A 15,759-nucleotide genomic window follows, 5' to 3' on the forward strand; every position below is an offset into this window, starting at 1 on the left:
GATTTCTTCTTATAGGGCGTGGGCGTGTATCTGGGTGTGTATTCATGCACGTGTGTGGTGTGTATGAGTATGATGGTTTTCTAGAATGATGGTTATTTTAGGAGAGAGACAGCAAAATAAATAAATAAATAAAAATAAATAAATCAATACATAGGATAAAATGCATTTTCTTTTTATAATTAATACTTGGGCTAAATGTAATGCTGTTGACGCGAGATCTTTTCTTTAGTTAAATCTTTTATGCTGTTTGAAGGCCAAGTTTTACAGAATATGGCCTTTAATCACCTATAACCTAAAAAAAGGTATATTTTTATGTAAATTGCGATGCAGTGGCCTATTTTAACAAGATAGTTCAAATGAAGCAGTAGATCATGTTACAGACGTCGCTGCTGGCGCGAGTCCACTTGTATTCTTCTCTCTGAGCTGGCACCGACGCTGGCTGTCGGCATCATCTGAGTATTACATTACTTCTGGCTGGCAGAGCTGAATAACAACTCCTGAGAATAAGATCCCGTAAACGCCAGCAGGGAGAAAACAAGATCAAGTTAAGTGGAGGCAGATTAATGGAAATGGCGACACAAATTGGCCACAGCTCAGTTTCACTTACAGAGATTAAAGCAGTTTTTTTCTTTGTTTGTTTCATTTTTTTTTTTTTTTTTTGGTGTAGATTGTACAACAGTTACAGCAGTCACAGTTTTTGCTCACATATATTGTATAATCAGGGCGCCAACCAACGAGTTTCTCTGGTGTTACACTAAGACAAATTGTGGACTTGTTTGTTTCCCTTTACAGGAGATTGAACAAAAACCCATTAATGCAGCAGGAAAATAAATGAATGAGAAGTTAATGAAGCTTTTTTTCTTTTAAATATATAACTTATGTGGCGACAGGAAAGTAGTGAGACACAACGGTGCTGGATTTAGCCTGCTGCATCTCTAATCACAAATGGCGAATATTGATGAGCTTTTTGTCTTCTTTCAGAGTGTCACCCTTCCTGCCAGCGATGTGCGGGGCCATCTGCAGACAACTGTACTTCCTGTTCCCCGCCACTGAGGCTGCACGAGGAGCGCTGTGACCCCACCTGCCCACAAGGCTTCTTCACCCAGGACAACCGGTGCCAAGGTGAGACTCCCCTCGTTTCGCTTGCATTTCCCCCAGTTTGTAGTCCTGAATGTAAAGAAGGCAAATGCTTCTCTTTTCATCTTCTTAACAACTTGCCACAATTTGTTGAGGGCTTAGTGGAACTTCTGTGTCACATTTTGGGTAAATAACAAAACAAAAAACAGCCAGACAGAATTAAAGTATCACAATTTCTCATAGCTGCTCATAACAACCAGTTTTACTGGGGGATGCCACTTCGCCTCCTCGGAAAAGGGTGGGCTTCTTTTTGGCAGAAACTCATATTAGCACACACCGATGGACAAACATCCGGCCAGCTGTCTCAGTGGTTAAATGAATCTCTTCTGTACCTTGCCACTCAGAAATGGGGCCGGTCCTTCTTAAAATACACAATATCGCTGTAACTTGTGAATTAAACTAGCCCAGGTTTGTAAAACACTGCGACGCAGTCTGAAATGCTGAAGCAATTTAACAGCCAGTGGATGGGCCGTGGACTGACGCTCCACGCCTCTGTGTGTCAAGTGTTTTTAAAGGGAAACTGTAAGACCACTTAGGTTGGGGATGTTTCACCAATATTTAGGAGGGAACTGGACATTTTTCATAGTTGGCATGCATAAATATTAGACTAAGTACTGGTAAAGAGCAATTAGCCGTCTTCTTGTGACTTGGGCAGCAAGAGGAACTAACAAAAGTCCTTTATCAAGACAAAAAGTGCCGCACGGGCAGAAAATCCAAAACAGAAAGTAAGGGAAAAGGAACTGAAGAATGAAAGAGAATACTAAGATATGTCTAGGCAATAAAACTGGTTGATCTGGCAGGGAAAAGGGGAAAAACAGGACTGTATACTCACGGGAGCTGACAAGACACAGGTGTGAACAATCAGGAGGGAACAAAGGAAGTAAAAAAATGAAAATCACTGTATTATATTTTCTATATCAGATTGAGAGTGGAAAGAGTCTGTTTCTAACAACATTATAAAGGGATCTTACACAGTTGTACATGCTCTCAGTGTGCACACAAAAAGTGTATTTTGTCTTTCTCTCTTTCACCCTGAAATTGAAAGTCCTCTGTGTCTTATAAAAGAAAAAAATCAATATTTTTTTAATAGGTGATTCTTGGTATTCGTGCTTGCTGTTGCAAGTCTGAGTTTAGCTAGAGCTTTTTTATTTATTCAATAGATTTTAAAGTATAGTTTTCTGTCTTGCAATGGAAAGAATTTGTTCTACACAGAATAAACTTAGCGGCCTCTCAGACTCGCAGACTTTGATGTGTTTTCAGATGAGGTCAGTGGTGAAGGTTTGTCACAGTTTGGGGTTGAAGAGGCTACGTCTCTTCTGTTCAGCTCATTTATATCTGCTTCTTGTGATTACAGAGCAAGGGTTCATGTTTGAATACTCCAAAGGAGATTAACATCCCAATAAATGCCTGCAGAAGGACTGATCTTGGTTACATTGACTTCTATCAGACGCCAAATAGCCCACAAAATGAAATGTGCTGTTGTTTCAGTCCAATAACATGCTGAGGGGAGCTTACCAGGGCCCTCCCGTCCTACCGTCCTCCCTCCTCCCTCCTCCCGTCTTTGGCCAGCCCCTTAATGAAAATCCATTTGTTTTAATCTCCCATTCATTATCTCCGCCTGGTTCACCATTTCAGATCTCATTTAAAGCCAGATGACCCTTCCTGTCTGATGTTTACTGGCACTACCTTCAGGCCTTTTTGAGCGTGGTGAAATTTATTGTTCATCTTAAAGAGTACAACAATTGTAAAGAGGATGAACACTTATTAGTGTATTTAGTTATTCATGTATTCTTTCATATTTTTACAGTAAATCATGCTTCCACATGGGGAAGTCGCCCCCCCCCCCTAGTTACTGTTGCTAGCCTAGACATCAGTTTACAGTTTCACAACGGCGGCGCCTGCCTGTGTGAAAACCTTGACCAAAGATTTTTTAGACACATTTCTGGACAAAACATGACCACACTTGATCAAGGATAACTCAAATAGGCCAAAATCTAAAAACAGATATTGTTTATAAGGTTAAATTGGAGGCTCAGGTTCACAGATCACGGCTCAGTTAACGTGAGAGTGTTCCTTTTGACTGGTGAAGAAACACTGAAAAGAGGGAGAATGGGGGGGGGTCTCCAGGTCCCAAGTCCTGTTGTCGCTCCTCCGGGGGCAATAGTTCCTCTGAACTCTGTAAATTGACGTAAATGCTGATATTTCCTCTCCTTGAGCTGCGACAGTGACAAAATATGTGCTATTCTTCTCAGTTTTTCCCCTTTTAGCTCAGCTTTAGTTTAGTTTTTTTTTTGTTTTTTGTGTTAACCTTACACTCTGTTTTGAACTATTATGATATTTTTTTTGTTGTTTGTTGTCAGCCATTTTATCCCATTTAAATGTTTGTATTTACTTTTTCCGTGACATACGAACTTCCCGATTTGGGACCTGAACATTTTTACCCAGGAAACAGCTACTATCACCACTCGCAGCGGCTCTCAGGCTTGCTGGGGTGGGGGGGGGGGACTGGTCAGGGACGGCTTGTCCGTTTGGATTGTCCCTTTTTACATTTCTGGGCATTCTTTCTTTGGCTGGACGTTATTAAATGTTCCTGGTGTATAATTGGGGGGGAAGTGCCTCCATTTCAGGTTGTACATTTGAGGAAGTCTGTGAAATTCAGGTCTTGATTGAAATAACCTGTTTTGCTAAGCTATGAGCTTGTGACTGAGATATGTGAGGATTGTTGTGAAAGAGATTGCACGTATGTTTCCCTGTCCTTCATCATCCTCTGTGTGTCCTCATCTCTCCCAGCCTGCCATCCGTCGTGCCAGGCTTGCTCCGGGGCTTCCCAGGCCGACTGCACCTCCTGCGCACCGCTGGCCTCCTTACAGAGTGGCTACTGCAGCACCGACTGCCAGGAGGGGCTTTTCCTCAACTCCGTCACTGGAGAGTGTCTCAGTAAGTCAGCCCTGTGTAAATATGTGTCTCTCTAGACGACGGTAAGCTCATTTGTATGCAGCCCCCTTTCATTAGACACACGTCCAGGAGGGTTTGTTTGTGTGGTGTGAGCGGTGTCTCCTGGGATTAGAAGTCCAAAGTTGGCCGGGGTTGGCGCATGGCTCTGCCCACTGGGTTCTGCGTGATCATACCACAAATGTCATGTGTCTGAAGCTCCATGAACCTGCATTATTGATGAGAGTCCTCCATCTTTGTAGAAAAGAAGGCATAGCTTGATGTTTTATTTTTGCTCTGTCACTATAGTGTGTTTCTTTTGATTTTGCTGGTCCAAATTCATCTGCAGAACTATAATCTGAGGTTAAAAACAAACGAACATTGTTTTAGTTTTTTGTCTTTACGGGAGCTGCAGGATACTAAACAGTTTTTGTTATTTGTTCAAGAGCTGGTATATCAAGCTTTAAAGTTGTAAAAGAAAAACCATCACTTTCCCCTACTTCTAGTCTGGTACGGTTGATCACACTCACTCATTGATTAAATGAATACTTTTGGAGTTGGTTGTTTTGGGATACAAATCCATACTTTGTAGAAGCATCTTCCAAATTCTTCCAAAACAAAAAACAAAACAAAACCCAGATCTAATTGACCTGAACCCGAGATGGCCGTGGTTCTGAAGAAGATGCACGCATACATTCATAGGTGAACATATATTAACTTGCATGTGAAATATGTTCACGTCTACAAACATATACACAGATGTATACAGATGTAGAAATAAACACAAACCCTTGTGAAAACTAGTAACAAATAGCTAAAATATAACATTTCAAATGATGAAGTATAACCATTGGTGGCCTCAGAATTGGGTCTCTGCTTTTTGCAGACAATGTGGTTCTGTTGGTTTCATTAGGCCAAGACCGTGGATGGATGGATGAAGCATAAAACCTATGCACATTTAATATGCTTTTCAGCAGTATCCATCCATCATCTTCCATTTATCCGGCTGCAGGTCGCGGGGGCAGCAGTCTAACCAGACAGGACTGGACCTCTGTCTCTCCAGCCACCTCCTGTAGTTCTCAGGCCAGCTGAAAGACATAATCGCTCCAGGGTGTACTGGGTCTGCCTCTGGGCCTACACCCGGTTGACAAAAACACCCCCAGGTTTAGAAGGAGCATCCTCACCGGGTGCCCAAAGCAATTCAGCTTGCTCCTCTCAATATGATATAAGCAGCAACTCTACCCCAAGTCATTTCCGACAAACTGAACGTCTCATCCTCTCTGAGGGAGAGTCCATCCACCCTGTGGAGGGACGTCATTGCAGTCGCTGGTTGCCACAGTCTTATTCTTTCAGGCACAAGCCTGACAACAGGTTCCTGAACATAGGTGAAGGTAGGAGCATAGATCAATCTTGTGCTGAGTTTCATCCACACCCCTTCACATGGTGCAAACTACTCAAATGTAAGTTGTGGATCACGTCTTCAGGAAGCCAACGCAACCACATTGTCTATAAAAGCAGACAAAAGGTCTGGTTTAGTGGTTTGGTTGCTTCACAGCAATAACAGCAAACATTACGAATGTACAGTACCATGCATTAAAGACAGTGTACGCGATCCCTGGATGACATCACATCTGTAGTATTTGAAACAAGGCAACAAATCTTCTTTGTCCCCCTCTCACCAATGCTCCTTGGGAAAACTCTCCCAGACATCTGTTATGAGATTGTTGGACCATAAAAATAGGTGGTTGAAGTTTGAAATAAAATTACATAATTTTACAGTCGAACCTCACGCTAGAAAAAAGATCCTGTTGACACAGAGCACAGTGGACAATTGAATTGAAAGATTAATGTTACAACTATGTGCTCTTTGAAAAGGTCAGCTAACGGTGTGAAATCAGAAGTTATGATTTCTCCTCCTCATCATATATTCACAGAACTTTATCTGAACCTTGTTCTCTTGCACTTAAGGCATGAACTTTCCATTTCACACTTTCCAAAACCTTTTTCGGAGCTATTCCAAGGTCGCTTAAAAGTGTCAGTATTACCATGCTGCTGTTTTTCAATTCACATTAGAAATGCACATTAAAGAAGCTGCAGGAAAATGTAGTTTCAAAACAATCTGGAGGGAAAAAAGCTTTTCCATAAATAAATATTCCCCAATCAGAATAACTTGGCATGGCATCGTGGTATATTGTTGTTTAATCTTTCTACCTGGCTGTGAATTCTGAGGAGGCATCATCGTATTGGTTAACGAAGGAACAGAGAAACAGTCTTGTGAGAGACTTAAAGGTATTGTGACATGAAAAACCCATTTTTCTTGATTTTTTGTGTTTTGTTGGGTGTCTTGACATCAATTACACCCAAAAAACAACGAACTTTTAACATTCAGTGTATTGTGTGCTTTCTGGGATTTTTCGCATAACTATGCAAAAACGGCGCATCTGGTTTGGTGGCGGGCCGTGACGTATAGACCCGCTAAATCACCGCCCCCTCCACCCAGCTCCCTGCCTCCTCTCCTCTCCAGCGCACCATAAAGGCTGATTTATGGTTCCGCGTTACACCGACGCAGAGCCTACGGCGTAGGGTTACGCAGCAACGCGCACCGTACGCTGAACCCTACGGCGTAGGCTCTGCGTCGATTTAACGCAGAACCATAAATCAGGCTTAACACGGAGCTGTTTAGAGCCTCTTCTGTTCTAATCACCGGAGGAGAACTGCTAAGAAGACCCGCGGCCACTGACTGGACTTAAGATAAGGGGACACTGCTGCTTGCATGCCTTTATTTTTATGATTGTTTGCGGTGGACTACTTCGCCGTGCTGCTTTTCCGTGCATGCTTCGCCTGTCGCTCCCGGCTTAACTCTCCGACGCCGCTGTTAGAAGTTCGTGACCAGAGGACTCGACTGTTCATCCCCGGGCTGTAGTCGCCCTGTCTGGGCTGTGTGTGTGGGTGTTTGTGGTTCGGTGTGCGCGCGTGTGTGTGGAGACGGCAGAAGCGTGTAGCAGTTGGGTTGGAGGAGGTTGGGAGGAGGAGCGGGGCAATGATTGACTGGAAAGGGGGAAAAGGACGCGTTTTTCACGGCGCAAAAAAACACCGTCATAAAAAGCCAGGAATGGAGTACTGGAGTGAAGTTTTTCTTGTTACACTCTTTTAGACACATTTGAGGGATGTTGGCGAAGACTTTTAATAGTGTTAAAAGCATGTTAAAAATGATGTCACAATACCTTTAAAGTATGTGATTAATCTTGTGCCAGCAGGGAGTAAATTTGAATTCTTTATATCTGAATGTGAATCTATTGGTTTGAATGTGCATTACGATAACTACGTTTGGTGGTAGTGTAGTTATTGAATAGTTTTATTTGGGGATCGCAGTTTGTAGACGGTCCCTAAGTCAGCCTCATACAGCCAGTTGCCTGTTGACATCAACGTCTTTTGTGCAGTTTAGTGTCTCGTTTCGATGACAGTTCTCTTGTCTGTGTCTCAGTGCTTGGACGGAGGCAACGTTCATGCTTTTACCTCTCTTTATTTAGGAGTTATTGACCTCAGAAGTGGGTATCTGCAAATATCTGTCAAACTTTACCGGTCTGGGGGCCGGGAGTGATCGTGCCGGGCCACCGGGGTTCGTCCCGGTGTGCCAGCTGACCAGTACACAGCTGCTGCCACGTGGCTTTCTGAGAGTCTCGAAAGGCGACCCACAAGCAGCTGCCTTGGAAAACATCATTTTAATACATACATTACTCTTCCTGTCACATTTCGTTTATTCATTCATGTACAAACATGCATGTTGCTGGGCAGTCGCTGGACATCCTTCCTCCGGGTGTTTACGCCAGGTATAGATGGCGTAAAGCTTGTCACTGTCGTACAAATCGACTTCCTCCCATGTGTGTGGCACAGAAGATTTAATAGAAAAACTGAATTTGAACGAAGATGAGTGAAACTGAAAAGTGAGAATGAATTAAGGAGATGAATTTTTCAAAAAGAATGAAATACAGTTTTGATTTTATTGTGATGCAAATTCAAACCGATAGATTCAGTTTGGTCCATTCAGATTCAAATGTATTCAAATCAATCAATTCAGGTTCAAATTGAATGTTTCACATTCCCATAGAGAACAACTCAAACTCATGAGGAGAACATTTGTACAAGCAGTTAATCTCAGAGCAGAAGCACAGTTTGGGAGCAAAAGTAAACACATTAAAGAAAACACCAGAACAGAAACACGGAGAAACCGCAGTGTTGCTTGCTTAGTCTGAAGCTGCAGCTGTAGACTCTAGATGTCGAGGCTTAATGAGACGGATGTCTTCAAGTTCACTTTCAAACGTGTCCGTAAATGTCACAAGGAGATGCTCCAACAGCATCGGGAGAGGGAGAGACAAGTGCCCACATAAACCGTTAGACACCAAAGGATCAAAGAGCAGACAAATGAGTGTAATTAAAAGCACTTCATTGTGAACAGGCGTCTGATCTGAAGTGACTCCTAGAAACAGTATGACACAGTGAAATCAAACACAAGCATGTCAACAGGGATGCAGCATTTGTCTTGATCTTTTTGTGCAGTGGAACCCAAAACATTTATAAACTAATGATAATGAGAAAAAGGCCCGAGGAGGGGGGGTTTAACATCGGCCAAGTGCTGAGCGATGGCTTGGATGTCTGCACAGAGACGTGGGTGGGCGAGGGATCGGGGCCAGGTGTGGACAGACGGGGATGGGACCCCAGTATGTAGTTATTATGTAGTTATTTCCAGAGCAGCTCGGTCCCCGCTGTGTGTGAGAGCGGGGAGCAGAGCGTCGGTCCGGGTTGCTGCTGCAGGACTCTCCGCCCAGCAGCAGCAGCCCGCGGGGACACGTGTAGCTGCAATGAAGCGCCGCAGCAGCTCCGGCTCGGAAGCAGTATGGGGGTCCGTGGGGATGGAGGCGTCTCCATCCCGGCGAGAGCGGGGAGCGGAGACGCAGGTGGGCAGGATGCACGTTTGGGTGGGCACAGCCCCCTCTAAAACCAGCCTCGCTTACAGGTGAATGAGACATGGGGTAGTTTTATTGAAAATGTGCTGTCCAAAATGTCCTGGAAAACTGGACTCCTGCAAATGCGCGTTCCCCAAAGTTTGTGGGGGGGTGGCTTTGGACGGTGCGCTGACGGGAGGGGGAGGAGGGGGCGGTGCTTACAGGAGGCGCCACTTTCAAATCTTGCTAGCTTTCGAACATCAAGGACACTATCTTTAAGCTGCCAGAAAAACAGCTTAGTGAGCCTTTTCATGTGAAATCAAGATCCTCATCTCAGACCGCACCAAAATTCTTCTCTTGATTGTTAGTTGCCTGTTTACCACTATTAAAGTGTCCCCTTTGATTTCAAATATTAGCCAACTCCGATTATTTTATTTCACTCACAATGTAGGGCTGCATCCAGTGAGTATTTAGGTAGTTGACTACTTTTATGTCTCGTCGATTACCGTTAAGGATTATTTTGGCCGTGCCCTCCCCAGTCCTGGCCGTAAAGCTGCTGTGGAGTGGTAGCTCTTTATCTCCCACTTCCATCTGAAGAAGCTCTGCCGTATAGCCAGGCCCCACGAACCCTCTGTGACATCACCAGCATGGCATGCAGGATCCAGGGACCCTGGTCTCCTTTTCCTCAGCCATGCCTTTGTAAAATGTGCAGGATATGGATTCACGTTGTCCTGTTGAAAAATACATGAATGTCCCTGGAAAAGATGTGCTCTTTAAGGCGGCTCTGAAATCTGAGGGCTTTGCTGCATTAACGTTGCCCTCAGTGTTCTTAAAGGACACCGGTACATCTCCATATTATTACGGAGGCTGGCTTTTGGACTCGCTGCTCTTTGATCATTATTATGGGCATGCCAAGTAGTGGCATGACCATATTGCAATCGTCCAAAATGCCCCAAAGGGCAATGTTGCTAGCATTTTTTTTAACAAGCTAATGTTGCAAAAGTCCCCCTGCACAGCTGCGGTTGTACAGCATGACCCCACTCTGATATGGAAAAAAAAAAATCCCAATGTCCCCATTCATTCGGATGGGGCTTTTTACCATGGTGAAAAAAAAAACCTATCCGTTAATGTAGCCTGAACCGGAACGTGCAACCACACATAGCATACATCAACACATGTGGATCCATCGTGCCTCGAAGGGCAATACTTTTCTCAGTCAAAAGCGTTACCGTGGCAACGCTAGATGCCAAGAAGCAGAAAAAAAGGTGAAAATTCGGACGCTTATTGGTCGGCCAAACTTTTTCGTAGAGACATCATTCAAATGTTTCCAGACTCGGTCGCTTCGGACCAAAAGATCTTTCAACCTCATTATGCTAATTATTACAGTTTTTGAGATATTAAACTTTCAATTTAAAAATACATTTCCATTGGACTTTGGACGCTTGTTGCTAGGCAACAGGTTATCGTAGGGGCATGATTCAAATGTTTCAAAACTCTACTCGCTGTGGACTATAACATATTCAAATTTCATGAAGCTGTGATTTACATACATTTTTAGTCAAAATGCCTGCCTAATGGCCCCATCCCAAAAGGTTTATTAACAACCTTTAACGGTTTATTAAGAACACTAAACTACTTCTTGGCCATTATTAATCACCCTAAACCACACAACCCCGAAGCAGAGGGTGTGGTTTATTAACAACCCTAAACCACACCCCCTGCGGGGAGCACAGGAATGAATGCAATACAACCATAAACACAATACAATCGTAAACACCTCAAACTGACATAGAACCACCCCGAACACAACCACTACAGCCCCAAATCAAACCAGCAAGAGGGGACGAATGGGCAGTAGGGCATGCCCATATCAAAATTTCCTGAAATTTTCTAGTTATTACTTACATCGTCTCCTTTCCACATGGTCCCACGCAGAGGTGGGACCAGGTAATTGTTTGCTCGTCTCGTCTGTCAGCTCTGGGCGTGTGGACTCGACAGAGACATCATTAGTGGAGCTCCGTCACCGCGGCTCACCGTGGCATCGCCAGGTACAGAGAAAAGGTCGCAATCACGTGGCTCTCTGTAGATATGACGTCAGGAGCAGCGAAAGGACAGCTGATGTGAGAAACTGCAGAAGGACTGAACAACTTGTTCCAAAATAAAAAAGATGAAGTGGTTGATGATACAAACACATAATTCAGACAGGTAATTGTTCTCAGGCCCAGACGTACTTACAGTTACAGGTCTTTTAACATTTTGTCAGATCTAAAGTTGTCAGATTAACCAAGTCATGTGACTTGGGTCCAAGTCATGTGACTCGGGTCCAAGTCATGTGACTCAGATCCACACTTCTCCCCACTCCTCCATCATGCTCCCATTCTTTCTTGCTGTTTCCTTACGTTTAGGTCCCTCTTCTTTTATTGGTATTTGACGTGGATATTTGATAAAAATAATAACATGTCATATCTTCGGAAAGAGATGGTCATGATTGCAAACTCTATTTGTTTATTATTCTCATTTTATTTGGACTAGTTTCACAAATACCAGTTGGCTGGAGCGCTCAGCGTGTTTCAAACTTTCCATATCAATAGCCTCAGAATTGTAAGAGCCGACTCCCCCGGGTTGCTCAAATAAGAAAATAATTGCATTGCACAGTTGACCGAAACAGATGTTTTCTGTTTACAAAGCCGTCTGAGTTTGTAGGAAGGATGAACGGTTCTGTGGGCTGGTTCCGCAGCTCAATACCTGGTTAAAGTGGCCTTCTGGGAAGTTATTCCCTTTGTCCTAATAAGCTGTCAAAGTCGTATGCAAATCACCGACCCTCCTGTCACTCCTGTGGGTTATTAGTCTTTTGTCTGGTGTAAATTGCTCACCCCGTTCGGGTCTGGAGTCGACACGTGAAGCTGCCGGGGGAGAAGACGTGAAGCTGCACTGAGAGCTGCTCCTCCTCTCCTCCTTTATTGTTGGTTTTTCCATTTTGATATAAGCCACCTCCACACCGCGGACCGTGCTGCATGAGGGAGATTTCCTTCCCACAAAGTTACCGCTGCTCAGGGTCGGTGTTTCCATTAACCCATCTTTTTCTGTTCACGAGCAGTGAGGCAGAATGATTGAGTAGTGTTTCTAGCACAATTACATCCTAATAATGAGGCAAAGACAGCTGGAAACTAGATTTCGATGACCGACAATGTCGCATCCAGCACTGACACAGACGTGCAAATGCGCAAAAAAGTGTTTCCATCACACCTTTGAAATAAGCTGGATCATCGACACGGCTGAAAAAAAACCCTCACAAAAGTGTAAAAAGGTTTCTTTTGGCGATATTTGGCAGTTTTGCAAAATTCATTCCAGCTTTTTCTTCATGATATTTTGGTTTTGAGGAAATCTAGGACTATAGACGTAATCTCTGTGCATTCACAGAGATCTCAAAAAGGTGAGATATTCCCTCCCCAGCCGTGTTTTAACTAAAGCAGTGGTTCCCAAGCTTTTTCTGGTGGGCTCCCCTTTGGTGTATAAGACCTCCAACTAATTAATCAACCTTATATAGTAAATAATCTGACACTAATAAAAAATAAAACAATGTGAAGACACCACTGACACAATGATTTCCATCCGTGCACAGAAAATTTAGAAAATGTTCTACTAAGTCACATTTTCTAAATTTCTTACCAATGAATCCTATAACTTGACTTAACCAAACACAGTTCTGTTTTGAGAGCTGTAGAATGAGTTTTATCCAAGATAGCGTGTTTATTTCCAGCCGCTAGCTGAGTAAACAAGTTGATTGCAGGTATCTTTACTGTGACGCTCAGCATTAGCAGACAGACTGAGCTGCTCGGAGTTAAATTAGCTTATGTATTATCTGCACTACTTTCCATTTTCTTGATGCTTTTTTTTTTTTGCCCCTCCTGTTTTTTTGTTTATTTTTTGCCTTCCGTTTCTTACTTCTGGATGGATAGCTTCTCTTTATTCAATCATTAGGTCTGTTTACAATAGTTGCCTCTGATCATGCTAGCAATGTCTAAGCATTCAATTCATTCATTCATTCATACCACGCCTTCCCTGCAGTGGCTTTTTTTAAATTATCTTCATGTGATGGGTCGCTAGCAGATTAACTGAATATGACAAAAAGTGTCAGGAATCATTAAGAATCGCTTGCCATCCTTCAAACAGGAAATTATAAGAGAAAAGGTGGACCCTTTAACGTCCGTAATAAAATGAAGTATAACTCCCACAAATATACACCTTCCCCCGAGAAGCCCCTGGTGATTAAAGTGATTTTCAGAAGTAATAACATGCATGTTCTCAGTTGGGTATCTGAAACATTGCCAAGTTGTTAGTGTGTTTCCAGCCATGAGATTAAGAAAACTCACCTCAAAAGTTGAATGACGATGTTTTAAATCCACAATAAAACCGCACCTTTTGTGGTCTAACTTTTGGAGAGAAACTGTGAGTGTAACATCACACCAGGCAACAATGCTGATGTTGTAAAGCTTGCAGTGAGAACCTGCCTTTTCCCATCTCCATTTTCTTATTCTTTTTTTTTTTCCATTTAAGAGAACTGAATAAAAAATACCTTTTTCCTGGGAAATTGAAGTGAAATTGCTTGTGGAAGAAGTCCAAGCAAAGCTACAAGACTTCATTTTGAGTTACTATTGTGCCGCTGCCATTATGAAGCTTAGAATAGACCAGCGCTGTGGAAACAGAGATGCATCACATAGAAACGGGGTATGGTGAAAGAGAAGACGTGGCACCCTCCCACTGCATCTGTCGCCAGTCTCTGTCACAGCATGAGCCCGAACCATCAGTCAGTATCACCCCATTTAGCTGTGATGGGACTTTATTCAGTGCTAATTGGAAAACAGGTTTACTGTCAAGGAACCTTTTGAACTTTCTCACTAAAATACTTCGTCTTATACTCACCTGTTGAACTTTAGAATTGTCACCCGGAGAAAATGAGGCCGAGGAGAGGCTCGTTGTTGAACTTTGCCCTGTCCTCTCCCTCAAGGACGTGAGCCGTTTGTTTTGTGTAGGACAGGCGGTAATGCCTCCCTGCGGCGAGGCCTGCGTGTGCTCTGCTTTAAACAGAAATCTATTTTAATGTCTGCCCTGGTTAAGATGGCGACAGATCGGACTCTCATACCCTGAAGCAAATGAGACACAGTTATTTCAGATTTGGACGAACAACACTGATGATGAATTACCTTGAAGTGAGAGAGGCTTGCCCCTGAAAGAAGAGTTCAGTTTTAATTGGCAGTCTGTGTTTTTGTTTTTGTTTTTCCTTTTTCTACCATGTAAAGGCTGATTACAGCTCCCTAAATCATGACTCTTTGTTCAGTGAGCTGCAGCTCTCTGATTACTGGGAGCTTCACGACTTGAAGTCGTGGGAATTGTCAGCGTTTCCTTTATTCATTAAAGAAATCGGTCCTAATTTTTAAATTGAAACCGCTCAAACTGTGCGATTCGGCCAACATTGATCCAGCGCCGAAAGAGTAGGGCGGTGCCTCGTTAATAGGTCCGTCTGAAGAGTCCATCTCTGTTAGGGCCACATGTCTGGACAGGCTGGAAACAACATCACAGGACCACACAGCTCCACTCCCCACAGCGCCCTGCTTCTGTTCATGCCCGTAACTTCAAATTAAAATGATGCCCTGCTTTTGTTCCTCTTATATTCTGAGCCATTGCTGCACTCAGGCTCCATTATGAGAGAAACTGCTTAGAGAAACACATTTTATCCTCTCCTCAGCTCCACAAAGAACATCAGTCTTATTGTGTGTGAGAGAGAGAGACAGAGAGAGAAAGTTTTGCCCATGAAAGAAGCTGCATCCATCCTTCATGTTTTGCATTTATAACTTAGCATACCTTTTGAAGTGCCTCAGAAATGGTAACGTTGCTATAAAGAGTGAGTGAGAGGAGCCGAATCAATACCATTTTAGTTTTATATTCAGTTTTAGTCTGTAGAGTCAATAATCCCTAACGCCTGGCTTGTTTTATCTCCTCTATGGAGCCATTTGTTCGGCGCTCCGAGCGGCGTTGCCTGCAGAGTGTTAGCAGAAAGAATGCTGATACGAGTTTTTGTTGCAAAGTGATGCGATAAGAAAATGTCTGGAAGATGACAGCGAGTAAGCTCCCTCGTTTCTTCTCTTTCTTTCTGCTCTACGAATGTTGGACCTACTGGTCCAGAGTTACTTATACGAGCGTTTGCCGGAAGAAAAGCGCAGAAATAATCTCACAGAGTTAAGGTTGACGAGACGGACGTGTGCAGACTGGAATAGTTCTAGACATGTAGAGAGAGATCAAACATGTTATCACAAGGGTTTGGCCTGTTTTTGGAGCAACCTGCTCTATTAGAACTACAAAAACCTGAACTATGTGGGGTATCAAATGGGTTGGCACCAGTCAGGTAGAGGCAAGCACCTCGAAAGGAGACGGAGGGAGGTGGAGCGACAAGCAGCCATGTTGTTGATGTGCTGGAAACAAACACCCTGCACTCTTTTCATCCCACAGCCCCCTACCCACAGTGTTGTGCATGAACAAGTTCAAATGAACACGTTCATTGAACACGTTCATTTCTGTGAAAACGTTGAACTGAACGCAACATATTTGCAAATAAAGAACTTGAATGTGAACTTGTTCAGATCTGCAGATCACAAACTGGAATTTGAACTGTTCAGATTATGTGAGTTTCAGCTTCACTGTTTAGGTACAATTATTACGGAATAATCCTCCTTCTCATTTCACCAGCGGG

The 15,759-nt window shown here is 43.4% G+C and overlaps 1 protein-coding gene across 3 annotated transcripts in view; it reads left to right on the top strand.

Annotated features, from left to right (window-relative positions):
- Positions 1-15,759, top strand: part of fras1 (Fraser extracellular matrix complex subunit 1) — a 329,177-nt gene that overhangs the window by 175,533 nt on the left and 137,885 nt on the right. For all 3 annotated transcript variants that reach the window (XM_061730659.1, XM_061730660.1, XM_061730661.1), the window contains 2 exons: positions 982-1,122; positions 3,928-4,074. In XM_061730659.1, the coding sequence (XP_061586643.1) occupies positions 982-1,122; positions 3,928-4,074 (288 nt within the window). The remainder of the gene's footprint in view (positions 1-981; positions 1,123-3,927; positions 4,075-15,759) is intronic.

The sequence above is a fragment of the Cololabis saira genome, chromosome 9 (genome assembly GCF_033807715.1).
Source record: "Cololabis saira isolate AMF1-May2022 chromosome 9, fColSai1.1, whole genome shotgun sequence".
Lineage (NCBI taxonomy): Eukaryota > Metazoa > Chordata > Actinopteri > Beloniformes > Belonidae > Cololabis > Cololabis saira.